At 40.0% G+C, this 27,418-nt stretch overlaps 1 protein-coding gene across 6 annotated transcripts in view; it reads right to left on the minus strand.

The window, feature by feature from the left end:
• Positions 1-674: 674 nt before the first annotated feature.
• Positions 675-27,418, minus strand: part of LOC141416662 (uncharacterized) — a 41,620-nt gene continuing 14,876 nt past the window's right edge. For 4 of the 6 annotated variants that reach the window (XM_074053807.1, XM_074053804.1, XM_074053805.1 and 1 more), the window contains 3 exons: positions 4,873-4,999; positions 4,624-4,684; positions 675-3,999 (listed from right to left, as the gene is read on the minus strand). In XM_074053807.1, the coding sequence (XP_073909908.1) occupies positions 2,508-3,999; positions 4,624-4,684; positions 4,873-4,999 (1,680 nt within the window). In that variant the 3' untranslated portion in view covers positions 675-2,507. The other 2 variants (XM_074053809.1, XM_074053808.1) reach the window with 2 other exon arrangements.

The following is a 27,418-nucleotide window of genomic DNA, read 5'->3' on the forward strand; positions in this document are numbered from 1 at the left end:
GTAATTATAGCTTTTCAGGGCTAGATGGGCTCATCTGTCCTCCACAATGTCAGATAATCTGAAAAACATTAAAAAGGCTGGAGGCATAACTCATCTGGTAGAGCACTTACCTAGCAAGCATAAGGCCATGAGTTCAAATCCCAGTACTGCACCTCACTCCTACCCCCAAAAACTACCCAGCTAACAAAGAACATCACCCTGGCTGTTGCTGGGCTCGTTTTCCACATGCCACTCGCACTCCGTGAGGACCATCTGTTGAGCATCTGTAGAGCCTTTGTCAGTCTCACTCGTTTTGAGTGTACTACCATTTCTCCTCTGAACCTTGGCTAAATACTATTTAAGTCTAAAAGGCATGCACATAAATGTTATTTGAAGAAAACAAAAATAAAACAATAGGAAACCCATGTGAAAATTGTTCATTTGTTTAGGTCAAACCTCACACATGAGGACAACTAGGAAAAGCCAAAGAATTAACAAGAGCATTTTTAAATGGTTCATTAATCATTTTAAAACAACATAAACATTATACTGAATGGCAAATTAGGGACACTTCATTTCACTTGGGGTTCTAATGTAGTTCAAAATGAAAGGAAACAAACACATTACTGATTTGATTTCAAGACACCACCCATTAAACTCATACACTTTTGCATAAGCAAAATGTACACAATTAGGTCACTTTCAAGGTTTATTTTCAAGAGTGAAAATAAGAATTACACAGTCCACCTATGTACTGCAAGAACAAACCACAATATGTATTTATACATTGTAAAACATTTCCTTTAGGGTGTGAATTTTCTGGAGCTTCCACTGAAATCATTTTTCATCAAGCTTTTCATATTACTTTTGTTTATAGTATTCTGCTACATAAGGAACGTTCACAGGACTTTGAAAATATTTGTAGGACTGACAACTTTCTTGTATGTTTCACATTCTTAAGTTTTAACTCGACCTACATTCCTACAGGTACACCCAAACACCTTGTTGTCACAGTTTATCTCTTTAACATGTCCTTTTTTATCTATGAATTGGTCAGTGGTGGCTATGGGTGTTTCCACATGCTTTATTTATATTGATGCGAGTACTCTCCACTACACCTTTTCCTAAGTGGCAGAAAGACTATGTGAACTTCAAGATACTAATACAAAGATTTCTTGACCAGGACTTCAACTGCTTAGTAGATAATAGAATTGACAAATAGGATTGCATCAAATTAAATAGCTTATGCACAGCAAAGAGAACAATGAATAGAATGAAGAGATGACACAAAATCCTTACGATCTTCCACAAGATTAATATCCATAATGTATAAAGAACTGAAAAACTGTTATCAATTAAAAACCAAATCAATAAATAGGCATATGAACTTAACAGACACTTCTCAAAGGAAGTACAAATGGCTGGGTGCTGGTGGCTCACACCCGTAATCCTGGCTACCTAGGAGGCAGAGATCAGGAGGATCGAGGTTCAAAGCCAGCAGGAGAAATAGGTTTGCAGGATGTTATCTGAAAAATGCCCAGCACAAGTAGCTCAAGTCTACTTGTCTAGCACCTGTCTAGTGTGAGTATACACCCAAATGTATCATTATTAGCAACTTTACAGATGCTCACATACCCATGTTTGTAATGTACTATTCATAATAGCCAAGAGCTGCTGGAGTGGTTCAAATGATAGAGTGCCTTCCTAGCAAGCGTGAAGCCCTGAGTTCAAGCCACAGTACCATCAGGGAAAAAAAAAGCATAGTAGCCAAGATATGGACTCAATCTAGGTGTCAGTCAGAAGACGAATGCATAGAGAAAATGTTGTATGGATGGTATATATAATCACAGCTACTTGAGAGATGAAGATTAGAGGATCATAGTTCTAGGCATTCCTGGGCAAAAAGCTAGCCAATCCATTTCAACAAGGTGGGTGTGGTGAGGCAAACCTGTATTCCCAGATACACAAGAGGCAGATAGGAAGACTGTGGTCCAAAACTGCTCAGGCAAAAATATCAGACCCTATCAGAAAAATAACTAAAGCAAAAAGGGTGGGGGATGTGCCTAGCAAGAATGAGGTCCTGAGTTCAAGCCCCAGAACCGACCTTCCCCCACAATAAAAAAAAATATGGTACATAACACAATGAAGTATTAAGCCCTATCATTTGCATGAAAATGGATGGAACTGGATGAAATCATGAAAGCAAAATAAAGACGGTCTATTAGAAAAGAGAAAGGGAAGGGGCAACAGAAGCTAATGGGGAGAATATGATCAAAGAACATTATATGCAGGTATGAAATTGTCACAATGAAACCCATTATTTTATAAAACTAATATGCCCTAGCAAAATTTTTTTTTATAAAACCTCATGTGATAATAAGACATTCTCACATTTTGTTTTCATGGCTTTCAATGAAGCTGGAATAATTAAAGGTTTATTACCACAGTGTTTACATACACGGGTCTTCTTTCCAGTGAGTTCATGTATTTGAGGAAACTATTTGAGAACATCTGAAGGCTTTGTCTCATTACTTAAACACGTACGTTTTCTTCAGACTGTGAGTTTTTTCATGTTTTCTAAGGGAACTGCGATCACAGTAGGCTTTTCTACATTGTTTACACACATACGGTTTCTGTCCACTGTGAGTTTGTTCATGTCGTCGAATGTTACTCAAGGAACTAAAGGCTTTCCCGCATTGCTTACACTCATAGGGTCTCTCTCCAGTATGAGTTCTTTTGTGCTTTTGAAAGGAACTAGAAGCACTGAAAGCTTTGCCACAAAGTTTACACAGATAGGGTTTCTCTCCTGTGTGAGTCCTTTCATGCAGCTGAAGGGAACCAGAATAAATGAAGGCTTTCCCACACTGCTTGCATTCATAGGGTTTCTCTCCAGTGTGAATCCGCTCATGTATCTGAACATAACTGGAACCATTGAAGGCTTTCCCACAGTGCTTACATTCATAGGGTTTCTCTCCAGTGTGAATCCTTTGATGTTTTAGAAGGGAATTGGAACCACTGAAGGCTTTCCCACATTGCTTACATATATAGGGTTTCTCTCCAGTGTGAATCCTTTCATGGTACCGAAGGGCACTAGAACCACTGAGGGCTTTCCCACACTGCTTACATACAAATGGTTTCTCTCCGCTGTGAGTTCTTGCATGTATTTGAATGTAACTGGAACAACTGAAGGTTTTTCCACATTGCTTACATTCAGGGTGTTTCTGTCCATTGTGAGTCCTTTCATGTCTGTAAAAGGAACTGTGACTACTGAAAACTTTCCCACATCGTGTACACACATAGGGATTATCTCTAGTGTGAGTTTTTTCATGTATTTGAAGAGTACTAGAACGAATGAAGGCTATCCCACATTGCTTACATACATAGGGTTTCTCTCCAGTGTGAATTCTTTCATGTATCTGAACAGAACTGGAAGATCTAAAGGCTTTCCCGCATTGCTTACACACGTAAGGTTTCTCTCCAGTGTGAATTCTTGCATGTATTTGAATGTAACTGCGCTTTCTGAAGCCTTGACCACACAGCTTGCATTGATGCCGTTTCTCACCAGGGTGAGACCTTTCATGATTCCGAAGAGACCTGAGGCACTTAAAAACTTTCCCACATTGTTTACACACACAGGGTTTCTCTCCAGTGTGAATTCTTCCCTGTATTTGAAGAGCACTGGAATGACTGGGAGCACTGCCATATTGCATGTGTTCATGATGTTTGTGTGTACTGGGAGTCCGTTGATGCTTCTGAAAGGATTGTGCACAACCGAAGGTTTTCTTGGGATCCTTATATTTATGTAGCTTCTCTCCATATTCCTGGTACTCATATGATTTTTGTCCAGTGACACCGATGAGAGGCATGTTTATGGATGGATGACCAATGAGGACTTCACACGCATGGCTTTTATGTGATTTTACTCCACAAGTTTTCTTCTTCACAATATAATCTGGAGAGAAGATTTCTCCACATTGACTACTCTCCTCATGTTCACAGAGTCTCTGTATCACTTGACTTCTGGAAAAAAAACAAGCAGAACAATACTAAGAGTTTATTTCTCAATGACTTGCTGGTAGAAATATTAGTTGGACTCCCTGTAAGATTTTCAGAAAATGAACGGGTTCCTGACTCTGCAAAAAGGTCCAAGAACAGCTATTATCAAAACAGTGATACTGCTATGCAATATTTCAATTAAGTAAACACTCAATGTCTGTATCACATTTAAACAGCATTGAGTATTCCTTCTGCAAAATGACTGGGATCAAAAGCATTTGGATTATAAAATATTGGTATATACATAATGTATATTATTGGATAGTAATACATAATGTGTATATTGGATCAGTCATCTAAACACAAAATCACTTTTATATCATATCATGCTCACAATATTTTGCATGGAATACATTTTCTGTACAATAAGCCATCATAAAGTACCATATGTGGCATCATGCTGGTTTTCCAGAAATATCCAATATAGGGGCATTTTGGATTTCAGACTTTCTCATTACAGATCCTAAACTGAATGCATATTTTTCTATTTGAAACTTGATTTATTAGTATCATTTGTTTGTTTTAAAATTTTCCTGTCACTTTCAGATTACTAAGGGACAATGCTTTCTCAGTGAAAGTAGAGATTACCGTAGATTTCTTCTGGCATTATTGTACTCATCTTCAACGTTCTGCCCTTCCTGGTTGTTTCCTAAAATGTAGATCCAGAAAAATCATTATGAATTATTACATTATACAAAACTAGTCAAGACTCTACCTTGATTCATAGTATACATGTTTGGTATAATCACCAAAATGTTCCCTTTCCATATTCCAAATCACTGAGAAGCAAAAAGAACTTATTTGATTGACTGAGTAAGGTAATGGTGTCACCCTTACCTATAAAAGCCAGATTTCTGAAGGTTTCCATCATCACATCTCTATACAGTTTCTTCTGGGAAGGATCCAGCAAAGTCCACTCCTCCAGGGTGAAGTTCACAGCAACATCCTCAAAATCCACTGACTCCTAAGACATCACATATATTTCCAGGAGGGTGAGACTCAAAGCACTGCTGACCTAAACTCATTTATTAAAAGTTCTTAAGTGGCTGGGGATGTAGTTCAGTGGCAGAGTGTTTGCCCAGCATGTGCAAAGTCCTGGGTCTGATCGCCAACATCATTTGGAAAAAAAAAATCACATAATGCCATGTTCTCCAAATGTGCACTCTTGTCTTGGTTGCCATACTTGGTTGCCGTACTCTTATTCTCCATATAGCAAGTCATATAGCCTGTACACAGCAATTCTGATACTGAATTAGAAGTATTTGGTAAAGCAACAGTAGAACAGTAATACCCATTGTCCTGCTAGATGACTCCAGTTTTTCCATGTGCACTGGGTCTGTAGTATCTACTAAGTCCAACTATTTGAAGCACAAAAGAGTTAGCATCAATTGTCCTGAGTCTATATATATTTTTTTATAAATGTTTGAGTTCAATCTTATGTGGTATCTCAGAACTACTATTGGGATCAGTCTTACCAATCTGAGTGTAAAGAGAGGCTTAGTGTTCCTAACAGTTCCTGCCAAGTATATGCTATTTGTTTAACTTCTTTTGTCCCTCAGAATGTTTGCAATTTTCTGACATGCTCATCAGAGGGAACCTACCTGATCAAAGCCAAAATATAATCTGGATGATCAGCTAGTCTGATATATACAATTTAACACCTCTTGTCATATCTTGGGAATTTAGTGAATCCTAAGTAATTAAACCAACAGAAATATTTGGAAGCTTGTGCTCAGGTTCGTACAAACCAACTGTTATGGTCTGAATATGGAATGTTCCCACAGCCTCTTGTGATGAACACTTGGTTCCCAGTTGTGTTTCTGGAAACTTCAGGTGAGACCTAAGCTGGAGGAACCAGGTCATTGGAGGGATTTCTTGAGGAGGATCTTGTCTCTGACCCCTTCCTGCCCTTTCCTCCTCCACACACCTCTGCCAAGGTGATATTCTGCCTCTGCACGTGTGGAAAAATGACAGAATGATCCCTCCAAAACCATGAGCACAATAAATCTTTCCCCCCTTAAGTTGTTCTCTCAAGTATTTTGGTCACAACATCAAGAAAGCTAGCTAACACAGAAAACCGACACTATACAAGTGGGGTTGTTGCAGTAAGCAAATTTGTGCGGTTCTTAAGCCTTTGGAACTGATTTGTGGGAGGAATTTGGAAGGTTGAAGATGTGGGCTAGAGAAGCCCTGTACTGCAGCAATGTGGACAGTGAAGGTCAGGGAGATTTCAGATGAGAACAAGGACTCCATTGAGAACTGATTACAGGTCATGCGTGTTACATTGTGCCAGAGAATCTGACATTTTCCCTGTCTTTAGATGTTATCACAGATTGTGTTTAAAGGTGATGGATAAAAGGACCCAATGAAGCCCACAAGAATAATTTAAAAGAAGACATACTACAAGTACTCAATGAGAATTTTATAGAGATGATACTGGATAGGGTCAACCAAAATGTACAGGAGACACTCAAGAAATTCCAAGACAATAAAAATAGAGAATTTGAAAAAGCAAAAGAAGAAATAAAGGAAACCATAGAAGCACTGTATAAACACCAAAGTGAAAGAGAGAACACAATGAATAAATGGATAAATGAACTCAGGACAAAAATAGACAACAATAAAGAAGAAAACAGCCAGGATATGGAAAACCTCAGAAAAAAGAACGAAACAGAACTGCAAAACAAAACGGAAGGCCAATCCAGCAGAATAGAACAAACAGAAGACAGAATCTCAGAACTTGAAGATGAAATGGTAATTAAAGGAAAAACCGAAGAACTATTAATTAAACAACTCAAGACCTGTGAAAAGAAAATGCAAGAACTCACTGACTCCGTCAAAAGACCAAACTTGAGAATCATGGGCATCGAAGAAGGAGAAGAGGTGCAAGCGAAGGGAATGCGTAATATATTCAACAAAATAATAACGGAAAATTTCCCAAATCTAGAGAAAGATATTCCCATACAAATGCAAGAGGCCTCCAGGACACCAAACAGACCAGATCAAAATAGAACTACCCCACGACATATCATCATTAAAACAACAAGTTCAGAAACTAAGGAAAGAATATTGAAGGCTGTAAGAGAGAAAAAACAAGTAACATACAAAGGTAAACCCATCAAAATAACAGCAGACTTCTCAACAGAAACACTAAAAGCAAGAAGAGCGTGGGGTGAGATCTTCCGGGCACTGAATGAAAATAACTTCAATCCCAGGATACTCTACCCAGCAAAGCTATCATTCAAAATAGATGGAGCAATAAAAGTCTTCCATGATAAGCAGAAACTAGAACAATATGTGACCACAAAGCCACCATTTACAAAAGATTCTGCAAGGGATCCTGCACACAGAAAGTGACACCCAACTTAACCATGAAAAGGCAGGCAGCACCAAACCACAGGATAAGAAAAAGCAAGACAGTAGAGAGTAACATCAAGTTAGGTACACACAATCAAACCTTCAAACAACTAAGATAACTAAATGGCAGGAATCACCACATACCTATCAGTACTAACACTTATTGTTAATGGACTTAATTCACCCATCAAAAGACACCGTTTGACAAAATGGATTAAAAAAGAAGATCCAACAATTTGTTGCTTACAGGAGACCCATCTCACCGACAGAAATAAGCATATGCTTAGGATGAAAGGCTGGAAGAAGATTTACCAAGCCAATGGCCCCCGAAAACAAGCAGGAGTAGCAATACTTATCTCTGACAAAGTAGACTTCAAACCTACATTGATCAAATGAGACAAAGAAGGACATTCCATACTAATAAAAGGGGAAATAGACCAAAAGGAAATAATAATCATCAATCTGTACGCACCCAATGTCAACGCACCCAATTTCATCAAACATACCCTGAAAGACCTAAAAGCATTTATAAACGCCAACTCAGTGGTTGTGGGAGACTTTAACACTCCATTATCATCAATAGATAGGTCATCCAAACAAAAACTCAATAAAGAAATCCAAGATCTAAAATATGCAATAGATCAAGTGGACCTAGTAGATGTCTACAGAACATTTCATCCAACCTCTACACAATATACATTCTTCTCAGCAGCCCATGGAACCTTCTCCAAAATAGATCATATCCTAGGGCACAAAGCAAGCCTCAGCAAATATAAGAAAATAGAAATTATACCGTGCATACTATCTGACCACAATGCAGTAAAAGTAGAACTCAACAACAAAAGTAAAGACAAAAAACATGCAAACAGCTGGAAACTAAATAACTCATTACTTAATGAAGAATGGATCATCGATGCAATAAAAGAAGAAATTAAAAAGTTCCTAGAAGTCAATGAAAATGAAAACACAACCTACCAGAACCTATGGGACACAGCTAAGGCAGTCTTGAGAGGAAAGTTTATAGCCATGAGTGCATATATTAAAAAGACTGAAAGATCCCAAATAAATGACCTAAGGATACATCTCAAACTCCTAGAAAAACAAGAACAAGCAAATCCCAAAACAAATAGAAGGAGAGAAATAATAAAAATAAGAGCTGAAATCAACAAAATAGAAACCAAAAAAAACCATACAAAGAATTAATGAAACAAAAAGTTGGTTCTTTGAAAAAATAAACAAGATCGATAGACCCCTGGCAAACCTGACTAAAATGAGGAGAGAAAAAACCCAAATTAGTAGAATTAGGAATGCAAAAGGGGAGATAACAACAAACACCATGGAAGTCCAGGAAATCATCAGAGACTACTTTGAGAACCTATATTCAAATAAATTTGAAAATCTAAAAGAAATGGACAGATTTCTAGATACATATGATCATCCAAAACTGAACCAAGAGGAAATTAATCACCTGAATAGACCTATAACACAAAATGAAATTGAAGCAGCAATCAAGAGTCTCCCAAAAAGAAAAGCCCAGGACCTGATGGATTCTCTGCTGAATTCTATCAGACCTTTAAAGAAGAACTGATACCAACCCTCCTTAAACTGTTCCATGAAATAGAAAGGGAAGGAAAACTGCCAAACACATTTTATGCAGCCAGTATTACACTTATCCCAAAACCAGGCAAAGACACCTCCAAAAAGGAGAACTATAGGCCAATCTCCTTAATGAACATTGATGCAAAAATCCTCAACGAAATAATGGCAAACCGAATTCAGCAACACATCAAAAAGATTATTCACCACGACCAGGTAGGCTTCATCCCAGGGATGCAGGGGTGGTTCAACATATGAAAATCAATAAACGTAATAAACCACATTAACAGAAGCAAAGACAAAAACCTCTTGATCATCTCAATAGTTGCAGAAAAAGCCTTTGATAAGATCCAACACCATTTCATGATAAAAGCTCTAAGAAAACTAGGAATAGAAGGAAAGTTCCTCAACATTATAAAAGCTATATATGACAAACCTACAGCCAGCATTATACTTAACGGAGAAAAATTAAAACCATTCCCTCTAAAATCAGGAACCAGACAAGGATGCCCACTATCTCCACTCCTATTCAACATAGTACTGGAATTCCTAGCCAGAGCAATTAGGCAAGAAGAAGGAATAAAAGGAATACAAATAGGTAAAGAAACTGTCAAAATATCCCTATTTGCAGACGACATGATCCTATACCTTAAAGACCCAAAAAACTCTACTCAGAAGCTTCTAGACATCATCAATAGCTATAGCAAGGTAGCAGGATATAAAATCAACATAGAAAAATCATTAGCATTTCTATACAGTAACAATGAGCAAACGGAAAAAGAATGTATGAAAACAATTCCATTTACAATAGCCTCAAACACAATCAAATACCTAGGTGTAAACCTAACAAAAGATGTGAAAGACCTCTACAAGGAAAACTATACACTTCTGAAGAAAGAGGTTGAGGAAGACTATAGAAAGCGGAGAGATCTCCCATGCACATGGACTGGTAGAATCAACATAGTAAAAATGTCAATACTCCCCAAAGTAATCTACATGTTTAATGCAATTCCCATCAAAATTCCAATGACATTCATTAAAGAGACTGAAAAATCTACTGTGAAATTTATATGGAAACACAAGAGGCCACAAATAGCCAAGGCAATACTCAGTCAAAAGAACAATGCAGGAGGTATCACAATACCTGACTTCAAACTATATTACAAAGCAATAACAATAAAAACAGCATGGTACTGGCACAAAAACAGACATGAAGACCAGTGGAACAGAATAGAGGACCCAGATATGAAGCCACACAACTATAAGCAACTTATCTTTGACAAAGGAGCTAAAAATATACGATGGAGAAATAGCAGCCTCTTCAACAAAAACTGCTGGGAAAACTGGTTAGCAGTCTGCAAAAAACTGAAACTAGATCCATGTATATCACCCTACACCAAGATTAATTCAAAATGGATCAAGGATCTTAATATCAGACCCCAAACTCTTAAGTTGATGCAAGAAAGAGTAGGAAATACTCTGGAGTTAGTAGGTATAGGTAAGAACTTTCTCAATGAAACCCCAGCAGCACAGCAACTAAGAGATAGCATAGATAAATGGGACCTCATAAAACTAAAAAGCTTCTGTTCATCAAAAGAAATGGTCTCTAAACTGAAGAGAACACCCACAGAGTGGGAGAAAATATTTGCCAATTATACATCAGACAAAGGACTGATAACCAGAATACACAGGGAACTTAAAAAACTAAATTCTCCCAAAACTAATGAACCAATAAAGAAATGGGCATGTGAACTAAACAGAACTTTCTCAAAAGAAGAAATTCAAATGGCCAGAAAACACATGAAAAAATGCTCACCATCTCTAGCAATAAAGGAAATGCAAATTAAAACCACACTAAGATTCCATCTCACCCCTGTTAGAATAGCCATCATCAGCAACACCACCAACAACAGGTGTTGGCGAGGATGCAGGGAAAAAGGAACCCTCTTACACTGTTGGTGGGAATGTAGACTAGTACAACCACTCTGGAAAAAAATTTGGAGGCTACTTAAAAAGCTGGACATCAATCTACCATTTGATCCAGCAATACCACTCTTGGGGATATACCCAAAAGACTGTTACTCCAGAGGCACCTGCACACCCATGTTTATTGCAGCACTATTCACAATAGCCAAGTTATGGAAACAGCCAAGATGCCCCAACACTGACGAATGGATTAAGAAAATGTGGTATCTATACACAATGGAATTTTACGCAGCCATGAAGAAGAATGAAATGTTATCATTCGCTGGTAAATGGATGGAATTGGAGAACATCATTCTGAGTGAGGTTAGCCTGGCCCAAAAGACCAAAAATCGTATGTTCTCCCTCATATGTGGACATTAGATCAAGGGCAAACACAACCAGGGGATTGGACTATGAGCACATGATAAAAGCGAGAGCACACAAGGGAGGGGTGAGGATAGGTAAGACACCTAAAAAACTAGCTAGCATTTGTTGCCCTTAATGCAGAGAAACTAAAGCAGATACCTTAAAGCAACTGAGGCCAATAGGAAAAGGGGACCAGGAACTAGAGAAAAGGTTAGATCAAAAAGAATTAACCTAGAAGGTAACACCCACGCACAGGAAATCAATGTGAGTCAATGCCCTGTATAGCTATCCTTATCTCAACCAGCAAAACCCCTTGTTCCTTCCTATTATTGCTTATACTCTCTCTACAACAAAATTAGAGATAAGGGCAAAATAGTTTCTGTTGGGTATTGAGGGGGGGGAGCGGGAGGGGGTGGAGTGGGTGGTAAGGGAGGGGGTGGGGGCAGGGGGGAGAAATGAACCAAGCCTTGTATGCACATATGAATAATAAAAGAAAAATGAAAAAAAAAAATAATAAAGGTGATGGATAATCTGGTAGAAGAAATTTTAAGGCAGTCCACCATGCAGGCTGTGACAGGGTTATTGATGGCTGCTTTTACTCAGGTTTAAAGTGAGAATCGGGAGAAAAAGAAGAGCATAAAGACCTGAAGTTCTAAAGTTGATGAGAAAAGAAATGTGTCCAGGTGACGCTAAGGAAGATGCAATTTCTGAAGAGGCGAAAGCCACAAAAAAGAAGCCAAGCAGTTTCCACTGGGACAATAGGAAAGATGCTTTGAGGACATCTCAGGAATGTAGAAGGTCTGCCAATGAAATCTACAGGTAACAAGTGGAGCCAGCCCAAGAGAGAAGTCATGTGCCCAAGCCCTTGGGAGCACACCTCATACCATCAGCGTCTCATGCTTAACAAGGAGGTACAGAATTTAGTTTTTGCCTGCTGGGCTTCAGTCCTGCTTTGGTCCAAATCTTTCCTTGCTCTTTTTTTGTTCCTTTGGGAATGACAACATTTACTGTGCCAGTGTATATTAAGTGTAACTTGCTTTTGACTTTACAGGGACTCACAGTTTGCCTTAACTCTTAGAAGAGACTTTGAATTTGAACTTTTATTATTATTATTTTTTGGCCATACTGGTACCACTTGAGCCACACCTCCGACCCTGAATTTGGACTCCTGACCAATGCTGGAACTGTTAAGACTTGGGGGACTCTAGGAGATGGACTAAATGCATTTTGTATTATGAGAGGACCATGAGGCAGAATGCTACCATTCAAATATGAAATAACTCCCACGGGCTCATGTGCTGTATGCTTAGTCCCCAGAAAACTGTGTCATTTGGGGAGGTTTAGGAGGTAGAACCAAGCTGGAGGAAGCAGGTCAGTGGGGGCAGGTCCTCAGTGCCATCTTGTCCTTGACCCTTCCTGACCCAGCACAGAAGGCCATGCAACTGTAGAATCAACCTTCTAAAACAATGAGCCCAAATAAGTCTTCCTCCCTAAAGCTGTTCTCTCACATGCTTTGGTTACAGAGATGAGAAAGTTAATACATCAACTTCCCTTAAAAACTAAGTAAGACTCATAAAGTAATTCCCTATGCTAATGGAAAATCATTAGTTTTACTTGAGAATATCAAAGAGCAATGAAATAAAGGGAAGGAACGCACTTGTTTTTAGAGCTCAATGTCAACAAGCTGACATTTCTCATGCAAATGTATAAAATTATATAAATCACAACACACTTTTGACTAGTCAACAAAACTACTTTACCAACTCTAATACATATAAAAAATGTCTAACAACACTTAAAATTTTGGGACCAGAAAGAGAAAGACTACCTAGCATACACAAAAGACTTTGGAATTTCACTATTAAGGCACTGTTGTACTATTAACAGAGAAATTAAAATAAATTATGGGAAATGAAAACAGCCTACAATGGGCTCATAAACAAACAGAAAACATCTGTGATAGAGCAGACACTATCAGCAGCAGCAGAAACATATACTATATTCCCACCTATTCCATGAACAATAATCAAAGCACACAAAATAGTGGGAAAAGTAAGACTTGAACCCACAGCATTTGCAAACAAATGCATTTTAGATGAAAGAATAATTTCTTTGCATGAAAATGAACAAAAATTTAAATATGAAAATTAAGGAAGGAAAAGAGATAAAAAGAATAAAACAAGAGTCATGGCCATAGTTCAGAAAATACCTAAATAAAATCTAGGGGGGTGAGCGGGAGGTGGCCCAAATAATGTATACACATGTAAGTAAATGTAAAAGCAATAACATAAATAAATAAAATCTAAGTTTGAAGACTATAGCAAACAAACAAGCAAGAAGTTATGCATAAATGGAGGATCTGTTTATACACTCCAATGCTTTTCCTGTAATATGAATGACTGCAATCTGCAGACTGCTCGTTCTTCCCTAATGTCCACAGAACATATTGTGTTTTATACCTGGAAACGTACTGTTTTTTTTTTTTTTTTTTTACAGCACTGAAAAGCACCCTTGAAGAAGCCCCTCAACACAGTGGCCACTGGAACTGAGGAGGAAATAATTTGGTTCCTGTCTCAGATACTAGCGGTTATAAAATATAGTGGGACAGAGAAAGTATCCACAATGCTTTTTCTTCCTAATCCTTTTCTACTGTTTTTTTGTTTTTTTTTTTTTTGTAGTACCGGGGTCTGAACTCAGGGCCTAAACCTTGAGCCACTCCATCAGCACATTTTTTCAAGATAGGGTCTTGAGACCCATTTGCCCGGGCTGACTTCGAATCTCAATCCTCCTGCCTCCTGAGTAGCTAGGATTACAGAAGTGTACTACCACCACCAAGCTACTACTCACTTACTGAAAGTCCTAAGGGAGCAAAACTGAAGGAACAGTGCTTAGTGAGGAATCACACATGGTTAACATAGGAAAAGTAACCAAAGAATCAGGACGGTGGTCACCTATGGGCAAGAATGGGATGAGTCAGGCAGGGAACCACTTACTGATGACCCTGTTAGGAATCTTAATGAGAATTCCAAGAATATTATTATTGTTATTATTACTAAATCTTACAACAAATTTTTTATTCTTTTCTTATTATACCCTGTTTTTTATTCTTTTCTTATTATACCCTATGTTGGATAATTTTAACAAAAAATTAATTTTGCGAAAGGATATACTAATTTCTATATGCTTGTGTCCCCTGTAGCATGGCAAAGTAAGTTGTAATTCACAGATGGGCAGCAATAAACAATAGAGCCCAAGTTACAGCATGACAGCCCCAGACCCCTAGCAAGCATAGGTCACATTGCAGGCTGGCCATCTGGCAAGAGAGTAGGTCAGTGAGAACAGACACACACAGGAGGCAGTCAATGTCTCGACATCCTGTTTACAATGCAATTTGCTCTGGTTATCTGCAGAGGTGTGTATGTTTCCATGTTGACACTGATGACAATATGGCACAAAAAAAAATCTGGAGGACATGCAAAGGCTTATTACTCAACTAACGCAGAGCTTCACTCTTGTAGATACACAGAACCAAGGTCAGGAACAAAGAGGCAAACACAGAGAAGCAATGCATATTCTGACAGAACCTGTGAGCAGAACAAGGGGAGGAAAATGTCAATTATCTCTGAGAAGAAAAATTTGACATAAGCCTCTATAGGGGACCCAGGTTCAGCAGGCCCTATAATTTATTAGTTTTTATCTCCAGAAACCCTACCAGATTGTGCAGTAACAACCAGAGAAATGTCACTTCCTGCTTCTGAAAGTAGGCAGAAAAGAAGCCACTTTGAAAATTGTGGCTTTCAAAAGTTCAATTGTGAAGAAAAACAAAGTATATCCCCAAATCCGAATCAAATGGGTGATCTTTCTTTTCTTTTTTCTTTTGTCTTTCTCACTCTCTCTCCCCCTCTCCCTCTCAATGGTACTGGCAGGTGAACCCAGCACTTTGCACAGAGTAGGCAAGATGGAGATTTCTAAAGCCAAAAGTGGGCTGGCATAGTAGCTCAAGTGGTAGAGCACCTGCCTAGCAAGTATTAGACTCTGAGTTCAAATCCCAGTACTGCAAAAAAAAAAGAAAAAGAAAAATCATCTAAAACCAAAGGTTTGGGAGCAAGTGAAAAACCAAACTTTAACCTTTGTCTAAAATCTCTGCCACAACACTGGAAAGGAAAGAATCTAATTTCCACAGGTACCCCATTAGCCTAAATAATAAAATGTCAACTTACTGACATTAACAACAACAAAAAAGAATTACAGAGAAGGAGGGAAATACAGCCCAGCAACGAAAAAAATTAATTGAGAGAAACCAAGTTTGAGAAACCACAGACAATGAACTCACTAGACAAAGTTTCAAGCATCTATCTTGACTATATTCAAAGAGATTAAGGCAACCATGGTGAAAGAATTAAAAGAAACCAGGAAAAGGTTGTATGAATAATATGACAGCAATAAAGAACTGAAACTTCTCAAAAGGAGCAAGGCATACTATGCTGGGTGCCAGTGGCTCATGCCTGTAATCCTAGCTACTTGGGAGGCTGAGGTTGGGAGGTTTCCCAGGCCACCCTGGGAAAATAGTTCATGAGTCCCCCATCTCCATCAAAATAACTAGAGCAAAATGGACCGGAGGCATGGCTCAAGGAATATACCACCTGTATTGGAAGTGTAAAGCCCTAGTCCCGCCCAAAAAAAAAAAAGAAAAAAAAAAGGAGACAAGCATAATGGCAAACATCTGTAATTTCAGCATTCAGGAGCCCGAGGCAGGAGATTTTGAGTTTTTTGAGACTAGCATGGGCTAGAGTGAGTTACAGGCCACCTGCAATTATTTAGCAAGCCTCTGTCTCAAGAAAACAAAAACAAAAAAACCAAAATCAAGTCAAAATATAAAAACCCTGAAAAGAACCATATAGAAATTTCACAGGTGTAAAACAAGAATTTAAATGAAATCATCACTCCAGTTACTCAATGACAAGACAAAGAATAAACTTAGGTGAGGTTACCATTGAATTTATGCAGCCTGAAGAAAAGAAAGAAAACAGGATTAAATTGAGATGATGTCTCCAGAATATATACATTGTAAGAATTAGTCAAAGGTCTCTTTGAGAGAAGTTAGAACTCTGATCTCATAAAGAACAGAATATCAGACAAGAATTAAATGGCCACAATAAATGCTTTGGTTCTTACTTCCTGTATTCACAATAATATGTTTGTTCATATTGTTACTATCGATAATATACTGGCTGGTTGTAAGGACTAAGAAAAATAAATGACAGTGATTGTATATGGGATGGGGAGGAGCTGGAAACATTACAAGGTATCTGCAAGGCCTGTGAAAACAGTGCAGTGTTATTGTAAACTGCGTTTACATTGGCTGCAATGGTACTGTTAACACTGGGAAATCCCTTAACATTTTTAAGTTTAATAAACATACAAGACAGTCTAGTGAAGGAAAGAAAATGGATCATAAAATAAGAACATAGAAACAGATGAGAAGATTAAACAAACACCCAGAAAAACAGGCCAACGGGCAAGCAATAGTCCAAAACTGGGGATATAAAAAGCATGCCCAGAGAGTCCCATATGCCAAACAAGAGAAAGAAAACCAAGGTAGTAGTACCTCATGAATTGCTTTAGAATGAGTGGGTGCTACTATGAAAGATAAAAACAACTGTCAACTACAATATGCTTACCACGTTCTCAAAGTGAAGAACATACCTACTTAAAGAAAAAAAGGAGAAAACAGTGACAATGTGGTACATATTAATCCAATGTCAACAATATTTAAATGTAAATTAGCTAAGCACAGTAATTAAGAATGTCAGGGTACATAAGAAAATGAGATCTGTGTTGGCTACATGAAATACCATTTGAAATACACAGACATAAGGGTTAGTTGGAGAGAGAATGTTCACAGGATGTGAAATATCAGTTGGATAGGAGGACTAAGTTCATAAGACCTATTACACAATATGGTGACTAGTGAATACCAATAAATTGTACTCTGGAAAGTCACTAAGAGATTACATTTTAAATGTTCTCACCACAAAATGATAAGGATGTAGTAATGTATGTATTAATTCAGTCGATTTATCACCTCCACAAAAAGTACATAGTTAACAGCATCATTTTACGTTATAGATGCATTTAATTTATATGCACCGGTTAAAAAATATATAAATATTTAAAAAGATAAAAATGACAAAGACAGATTAAATGCAACGCTATGAAGAGAGATACATTTCTAGCACAAAAAGAAAGCTGAGCTAGCTATATTAATTTCACACTAAACTGGCAGTAGTAGCGTTAGGAAAATCACAAAGGAATGCAGGGATCAAATGATAAAGGGATCCATTAAGACATTATGTTGTATTCCCCTAAAGAGAACATCAAATTACATGAGACAAAAAAGATACAGAACCAAAAACAAAATTACAGATCCACAATTATACTTGGAGACTGCAACAGACCACCACCAGGAATTGACAGTTGAGACAGAAAATTAGTCAGAATCAACTGAAGTCATCTGATACTGCAATGAGTAAGTTCAGAGAACTCTAAATACAGAGAGCTAGCTCTAAATACAGAAATGGATCTTTTACTTTAGAAAAACTGAGAAAGAAGAGCAAGATAAAGCCAAATTAAAAACAGGAAAACAGGCAGGGTGCTGGTGGATTACACCTGTAATCTATCCTAGCCACTTGGGAGCTTGAGATCTGGAGGATCGAGGTTCAAGGCCACCCAGTGCAAACAGTTCGAGAGACTGCATCTCAAAATAACCAGAGAAAAATGGACTGGAGGTGTGTCTCAAGAGGTAGAGCACCTGCTTTGGAAGCATGAAGCCAAGTTCAAAAGTCACTCCCACCAAAAAAAAAAAAAAAAAAAAAAGCTGGAAAACTATAATTGTCAAAGACACCAGTGAAATTTATGCATGACAAATCAAGAAGAAATCAACAAAACTAAAAGCTGGTTTTCTGAAAAGACCATAAAACTGACAAGCCTCACTTAGCCAAACTAAGTAAAAAAGACAACACAAATTACTAATGACAGTAATGAAAGTGGTGTCTTCCCTATTAATCACAGACATTAAAAGGACCATCAAGGGACTAGCAGAATGGCTCAAGTGGTAGGAGTGCCTGCCAAGCAAGTATGAGGACCTGAGTTCAAACCCCAGTGACTCCAAAAACAAAAACCCCCAAAAACAAAGTTTCTTTTCTTTTGTGGTCCCTGTTACATTTTCCCCACTGTCAATTTATTCTTCCCATTTCCTTTCTTTTCTTTGCAGTACTGGGGTTTCAACTTTGGGCCTACACCAACCTTATTTTTGTGATGGGATTTTTCTCAAATTTATTTCCTCGGGCTGGCTTGGAACCACGATATTCCTGACCTCTGCCTCCTGAGTAGCTAGGATTACAGTTTAAGACACTGGTGCCTGGCCTATTCCTCCCATTTCCATAGAAAAGAGCCTTGCAATCATCTTAACTGCCTTTTTTTTGCAGTACTGGGGTTTGAACTCAGGGCCTCACCCTTGCTAGACAGGCACTCTAACACTTGAGCCACTCTGCCAGCCATTTTTGTGTTGGTTTTTTTCGAGATAGGGTCTCCTGAACTATTTTTCTCGAGCTGGCTTTGAACTGATCCTCCTGATCTCTGCCTTCTGAGTAGCTAGAATTACAGCCGTAAGCCCAGCATCTAACTGCTTTCTGCCTTTAGTTAATTTCTGGACCCAAGAAAGGAGTCCGTGCTCCTCAGCAAAAGCAGCTTTCGAGCTCTAGAATCTCTTCCAGGAAACAAAAATAGAAGTAATGGTTACTAATTCAAGCTATGTGCCCCACACTGATGACCAAACAACAGCAACAAAAAAACTTCTCAACAAATCCCAGAAAGTTCTATCTATCTATTTATAAATGGAATTTCACACCACAACCAAGTAGGAATTACCATATGTAACACTGAGAAGAGCATCACCTCAACAAGCTAAAACACAAAAATTCTAAGATGAATAGACACAGGGAAAGCATAAGACTAGAAAGAACTAAAGAAAGGCATCAAGACCGAGAAAGAATAAAACTGTCAATGGTTACAAATGACGTAACTGTATATGTAAAAATCCCCAAATAACAAAAATTCCTGAAATTAATAAAGGATTGTAGCAAGGTTGTACAACACTACCTATCACTTTGCTATATATCAACTATCTATGAATAAAGTTGAAGTTAAAAGCATAATACCATTTGTACAGAAAATAAGTATGTGAGAAAGAGAGAAACAACTTCATAAAACATGAAGGGCCACACAGAAAAATGCTCAATGACAGAGGTAATCAGTAAAAGCAAGATTAAACACACAGAGATACTATTTAACACTGAATGAACAAAAATTTTTTTAAATTACAAGCTAGTGCCAGTGGCTCATGCCTCTAAGCCTAGGTACATAGTCTGAGAGACCCCATCTCCAAGTGGTAGAGCGCCTGCTTTGCAAGATCAAAGACCTGAATTCAAACCTTAGTTCCACAAAAAAAAAAAAAAAAAATTACATTATTCCAAGTGTTGGCAAATCGCACAACTAATGAGCACACATTCACAAAAAAGTCAGATGAACAATTCAAGCATTATCTAAATTTCCTACTAAGGGCTTAAGGCATGGTTTAGCAGGTATAGGACTTAGAGTGCCTGCTTAGCAAGTTTGAGACTTTGAGTTCAAATCCCAGAACAGGAAAAAATAATCTTACTAAACTTGAATTTCTCCATAATGGACAAGTTTTTTTTTTTGTTTTTTTTTTAACCACTAGGAGACAAAAATCAAGATTAGTATTGTCAAAACATCAAAAATAAACATGTAACAAATGAACTCCCAAAGGTAGAGGAATGAGTGAAAGAGAGTGAACTTTCTCTCATCACATGTAAAACAGATTAAAGGCAAAAAAAACACAAAAAAGCCTTTTCAATGTAATACTAATGTTATAGTAATCGCTATATTAACTCATTCCAAATCCAAAAGGGGCAAAAAGGATCAAAACCAAGTGAAACTGCTTAGTGATACAGATGATAAAAATATTAAAACACACACAGACACACACACACACACACACACACACACACACACTGCAGAGGAACAAGCAGAAAAAAAATATCCCTTGGTTAGATTCACCTCTATGGTGGTTCCATGGATATATATTTTTACTTAAACTTAATATTAACAAATAATTTATTTTGAGAATTTTTTTCCTTCTTCAGACCTTATTTTATCTACTCAAAGAACGACACATCATCACCTTACACTCAAATCATAAAATGTATCATAAGCCATTTTGAAATGGTTTTGAAAACTAGTGATTTTTGTGGGGGGTACAGGGGTGGAATTCTAACATATGAAGAAATTCTCAACTTCCTTGGTCAAAAGGAAATGTAAATCAAAACTACACTGAGAGTTGGTACAGTGGCTCAAGCAGTAGGAGCGCCTGCCTAGGAAGCAATGCCTTGAGTTCAAACCCTGGTGCACAAACAAAACTATTTTGAGATTCCACCTCATCCCAGTCAAAACAGCTATCGCCAATAACACAAACAACAACAAATGTTGGTAAGAAGATGGGGAAAAAGAAACACTTCTACACTGGTGTTGGGAATGTAAATTCATGCAACCGCTACGGAAAGCAATACAGAGGTCCCTCAAAAGAACTAAAAATAATCACTACCAGTGACACCACTCCTGCACATATATCCAGAGGAATGTGCTCCAACACACGACAGAGCCACTTGTACGCCCATGTACACTGCAGCACTATTTACAATAGCCAAGCTTTGGAAACAGCCAGATATCCTAGAACTGATGAATGGATTAAGACAACGTGGTGTATATACACGATGGAGTTCTATTCAGCCACAAAGAAGAATGAAATTATGTTGCTTGCAGATAAATGGAATTGGAGAACTTCATGTTGAGCACAGTAAGCCAAGCTCAGTAAGCCAAAGGTTGCATGTGGAAGCTAGACATGTAAGTTAAATGTATATATAAAAACATGTATGATCATATACGTATACACACAGATATACAGTGAGAGAAAAAAGTGCATTAGTCTGTCTGAGGGGACGATGGGAGGCAGGAGAGGTACAGAAAATATTAGAGACCAAAAAATATCGAGACAACACATTTATATATGAATATAATACAATGCACTGTACTGTAAGGTAAATATTAGAGGAGCATGGTGATAGAGAATGAGTAACAGGGAGAGGGGGTTAATTTGATTAAAGCATGATACATACAGGCCTGAAGTACCAAGGCAAAACCCCCTTGGACTATCAATACTCACTAAAAAAGAAAAAAAAAAAAAAAAAAGAAGGGCAGGAGGGAAAAATAGGTCTTTTTGGGGGTGAGTACTAGTGGGAGGTGGGTGAGCATAAGGAAAGGAGGAATAAGGGTGACTGTGGATGTATCTTGTATCCATATACAAAAAGAGAAGACTGAACCCTGTTGAAATTGTTCTAACAGTGGTGGTGGGGAAATACAATGGAGAGGGTAAATCTAGCTAAGATATATTGTAAGCACATATGTAAATATCACAATGTATTTCCTTGTACAACTAGTATGTACTAATATCATTTTTTTAAAAGACTGACTACAAATTAAAAAAAGATTCTACAAAGGAAACAAAAGGAAGCAGCTTAAGAAAGCAGCCTGCAAGGCAACCCTCACACCAAAGATTAAATACAACCCTAAACTTAGAGACCACTGGCACTGTGCAGATGCAGCCCAGGGTGGCTCACTCCCACGAAAGTGACCCGAGGAAAGCCTGAGCAGCCAGATTTAATTCTGGGACTTCCACACACCCTAGTTTCACTTCCTCTCAAGGTAAACAGGCTCCCTCCTTCCACTGGCTCAATTCAAACCAATGACCAACCACTTACCCAGAGTCAGCTGAAAATTCTAACCTGTGGTGGTTTTCTGACATCACTCTGACACAAAATGCATGATGTTTACTGAACACCAACCATTTCTCAAAAACCATCTGGGGGGTCCCACAATTCAATTCTGACACCATCCACACTTAGCACAGTCCCAACAAGTTCAGGGCTCAGTCCCATCACACTGCACCCTCTACAAATGCATGCGTTTCCTCTGTCTGGTCACCCCGCCCCATTCTGAGATGGTACAGGGGTACCTGAGTCACTTCATCAGGATAAATTCAGGTACTACTTAAAAGGGGTTACTATAAAGAATCAAAACTGTGCTATTGCTCAGGAAATTCCAAGAATCTGGGATAAAACCATTTTTTTTTAATTATACTACACACTCAAACACACCATGAAATTCGTAAATCTTTCTCTCCAATAGAACCCAAAGGTGTCTCTCGAACTGCTCCTCATAGACCTTCAAGTTACAGAGTAGACCAATAAATTACCAGAAAGGAAAAGTAAACAGCTGACGATGTTGAATTTTACCCAAGCACTATAATCCTGGTAAATCCCACCCCAGGGTGCTTTCTGTTCTGGAAAAACACTGTTCCTTCACACTTCCATAATGCCACCACTCCCCGCCCATTTTTTAACCTACAATTTGGCCAGGCACAAACTCCCATTTCCCACTTTTTGCTTCAAAAATGACTGGCTGACCTGATCAGAGGAAACAACACACTAAGCAAACATTCCTGAACTGTCCCTCCAGGCCTGTGATCTTTGACCACCCCTAGCCTGAGCCAGCATTAAGATCCTTCCTTTCACTGTCACCCTAAGGCCAGTTGACCTTTGTCCCAGGAGCTGATGTGCCCTCCATCGCTCCCCTCTCCCCCTTCTTTCTTCTGTTTGCTCCTCCCTAGAAAGCACAGCTCTGCCAGGCCTCGCCCTGGAGACCCCGCACACTTGGGGCTGCCCGGCCACTGCGACCCTCCTTTCAACAGTCCTGTCCTCCTTCAAGCCGCATTTCATTACATAAACCACCGGAGGACAACACAATTACAGCAGAAAGGGCAGCAGGTCCACTACAACCCGAACCGCAGGGGCGCGTGGGAAGCACCAGGGAATTTCGGGGCTCACTGACAACCCTACAAAACACTGCTGGCGAGGGGACAGTCTTGGATTTTAGACGCTGCTTCCCACGAAGCAGAGCCACAGGGAAAGCCGGCTCTGCAGCGGAGAAGGAGGGAACCCACACCCACAGCTCCTCCCGCCGACCCCCGCGGTCCGGGGCAAGAGGCTGGGGTCCCGGGGAACGAGGGGACCAGGGCGGTGCGAGGAACTCGGCCGCAGACTCCGCAGCTGACGCCGGGAGCCCAGGCACAACAGGGCGTCCAACACCACCCACCATTTCAGGCTTTCGGGAACGGCCTGCTGTTCTCACGATGGCTGCTGTGGGCAGCGGTCACACCGTGCGGAGGCCAACACACCTGGAAGTCTCTCTGCAGCCAAAGACACTGCGGCGACGATGGCGGCACTATGGCGCCGCCAAAGGAAAGTCGCGCGGTGAGCACGGTCACCGCCCTCCACCGGCGCTTGTGATTGGCCAGCTCTGCCGCCAGTAAGGAAGCACCTCCCACCACTGGCGCTTCTGATTAGACAGCTGGCAACGCTCCGCACTGGCAACCCAGCGGTTAACGACCCCGCCCTCCGGAGCGCCTAGCGACAGCACGCCTGATACCTCACCCCCCTGAGCAGTCAAAGAAGAACGCGCGCAGCCCTGCGCTGCCCCAGCCAGGGGCAACTGCACCTGCTTCTTTCTGGGCTCTTCTTGTTTCCTCCTGGACATGGGGTCAGAAGTTCAATCAGGGAATTCCAGACTCACTGTACCCTGGGAACTACCTGTGACCTCATAGAAGGACGGGTGCCTAGGACAACATTGCACAAGGAGGGAGGACCTGATGTTGTCATACTTGAGGAATCTGTGACGGGGCAGTTAATTTCATGGCTAACTCTTTCTCCCAACTCTTCTCTCAATTTATCAATTTTCAACCAAGAAGATGAAAACATGCCAACAAGAAAATGCAATTATTCAATGCATGGAGAAACAGGAGTTATATGCCAGCAATATTCTACAAAGAAACCATGAAGGAAGAAAACCGAACACATTCAGAAAGTAAAACATAGTCCCAAGCTTGGATCCAGACTGACTGCTAGAGCCCCAGAGGGTCACTTCCTGGTGCTGAGACAGGGCCACAAAAGGATGTAACTCTGGGAGCAATCTGCCTTGCTCAGCACACTCCGCACCCCACCCCCACACCCTCTACCCCACGGTGTGGAAAATCCATACTTCAACACCTTCATATGCACCAGAAAGAAACTCACCTGGAGTCACTTTTTGGCTCTGACCTGTCAAATTCATAAACTGTTCGCCAGGAGACTACATAAATGAGCCTTTCTCTAAGGCTGACCTTTGTAGATTTTTCTAACATATTCAAGTTAGATTGACCCCAGCAACTCTACCCACAGCAAAATCAAAACACTGTCCAGAAAACGGGTCACCAGTCACCATCTCAAAGGACAGAACCACCAACTGCATCTGCTCAGGGGTCTTCTGCTCTCCAGAGCTCTGCAGCTTCTCACTGCCACTTCTTCTGTCCTTGTTCTGAGCAGCTGGAGGACACATGCAGGGGAGGGCAGCTGCCCTGGAAGCCCCAAGGAGACCTCACTGTCCCCACTTTGCAGCCTCAAAATGGGGCTTAATGAGTCACTGGATTCAACCCTCTTCCCCTCTCCAGGATATTCTCCAATACTGATAACAAATGAGAAAAAGATGCTGAATCCAATTCTTTAAATATGAACACAGAGGTGCTGGGACCTCCAGATGGGACATGCAAAGTCCTCACATTTCCCTTCCTGAATACCTTGCCTACTTAATGTGGTTGCTCCTAGGTTGTATCTTTTACCACCGACTGGTAATCGTGAAGTATTTTACTGAGGCCTGAAAGTCATTTTAGCAATTAGTAGGCATGAAGGGAGGGGACATTCTAAGAATGTGACATTGTAGCCACATTGAATCAAGATGTGGGAACTCTGGAATCAACTTTTACTGACATCTAACATGACTACCACTGGGGGACTGAACCCTTAACACTGTGGAGTCAGACACTAACTCCAGGTAGTGTCAGAATTCAATGGAATTGTGGGTTAAAGTCTGGAGACATGGAAAACTGGTTGAAGGTGTGGAAAGAGTCCACGTTATTTTCTTTCAGAAGGGCGGTGAGTAAAAGCACTTCCCTTGCTCTAACCTTTGGGCAATACCTAACACTGCCCATCCCACCTGTGAAGTCAGTCCCAAATCACCTAGTCTTCACTCCATGACACCCATATCTACCACAGGACAAGATTCCTGGATCTCCCCAAATCATTACAGCCTATTCTCTCAGCAGCCAGGGAAAACTCTGTACACAAAGGAATCTGGCCATACTCATGCTTAAAACCAGCTAATTGCTTCAAACCCTTTGAAAAACTGGAAGTATATATGCAAGCAAGTGGAGGCATCCCCTTTGACCCACCAACTACACTACTAGGTGCACACCCAAAAGAACTCATGAAAATATGTGCTAAGGTCATGTACTAAACATTCATGGAAACCCCATGAGAAACAAGTTAAATATCTAAGAATATGGTCACACGATGTAATATCATTTAGATTCTTGTGACATGCATGCAAAAATATTTATTATGTCCCACTGCTGCCAGGTCTTGTGAACTCTTTCCCTCCCCTTTCTGCTTTCATGTCCTAAAACAACCCTCAGCTACTGCCCACTGGCCAGGCTCAGTGGACACACCATCATTCCTGAACAAAACATGCCTCTTATCTCCCTGAGCCTTTGCACTGGCTGTCTCCTATACCTGGAAACCACTTGCACACCTGCCTCATTCACTTGAATCACAGTTCCATTTTTAGCGGTACTGAGATTTGAACTCAGAGTTTCATACTTTTGAGACAACTGTCTCCAGCCATATATCCAGCCCAAACTGCCCTCCTTTAGGAATCACATTAGAGATCACCACTTCCAGATGTGCTTTCTAAGATGCTATCTGGGTGTTTGAATGACACTTCACTCCTATAGACCCCTTGGCTTCCTTCATCACATCTTTGACCACTCCCACAGCTTTGTGGACCAAACCAGGAGAAGCTGAGGGTACACAATACCTTTGTTCAGTCACTGCTGACCGATATTCACATAAAATGAGCATTAAAAAACATCTGTTGACTCTGAGAAAATGAAGGAAAGATGCTGTGAGAACAAACATGGCAGGGAGTGGGAAATGACTAGGTTCATGGAGGAGGTAGCCGTTTACCTGGGGGTTTGGGGGGCGTTGAAATACAAATAGAAGTTTCCCAGGCATTCCTGTCAGAAGAAACCGTGTGAGCAAAGGCTGGAAGGTGTGCTGAGCATGGAGAGAGGGAAACCTGGAAATACTGAATGAGGGAGACCTCAGAGAAGGGGACTGAGGACATCTAGAGAGTGACTGGGTAGAAACCCAGGTAAAAGGTTGGGACGTCCTGCAGGTTGAGGTCAGTTGGAACAAACGGGCTATGTTTTTCCTTTCTGCTATGTTCTAGGTAGGTCTATACTGCCCTGGATCTGGGTGGTTGGGGAACCAGAACTTACCTCATGTATGTCAATCAACTAAAGAATGTGGGGCTCCAGGAATTAATCCTATATTTTATTGTTTTTATATTTATAGACTTTACTTTATACAAATGAGGGCTTTGTGGCTTGCAAAGCAGGTGTTCTACCGCTTGAGTCATACCTCCAGTCCATTTTGCTCTGATTATTTTGGAGGTGGGGTCTTGTGAACTACTTGACCACGATGGTCTGGAAACTTCATCCTCTGGATCTCAGTCACCCAAGCAGTTAGGATTACAGGCGTGAGCCACTGGGACCAGGTTGAGTTCATCCTTTATTGATCCTGATGGTACCCTGAGGCCCAAGGGGGAAAGGACGCAGGGCTCAGGCACAATGGTGCAACAGAGATCGGCCTGGACAGAAGGTTTTGATGTTTCTCACAGACCTACTTCTCCACTAGTCTACCATACAAGATGAGATTCTAGTGATCTAAGTGAAGACTCCTTCCTTTTTCTTTTTTGCAGCACTGGGGTTTGAACTCAGGGCCTCATGCTTGGTAAGCAGGCACTCTTACTGCTT

Source organism: Castor canadensis, chromosome 14 (assembly GCF_047511655.1).
Source record: "Castor canadensis chromosome 14, mCasCan1.hap1v2, whole genome shotgun sequence".
NCBI classification, from domain to species: Eukaryota; Metazoa; Chordata; class Mammalia; order Rodentia; family Castoridae; genus Castor; species Castor canadensis.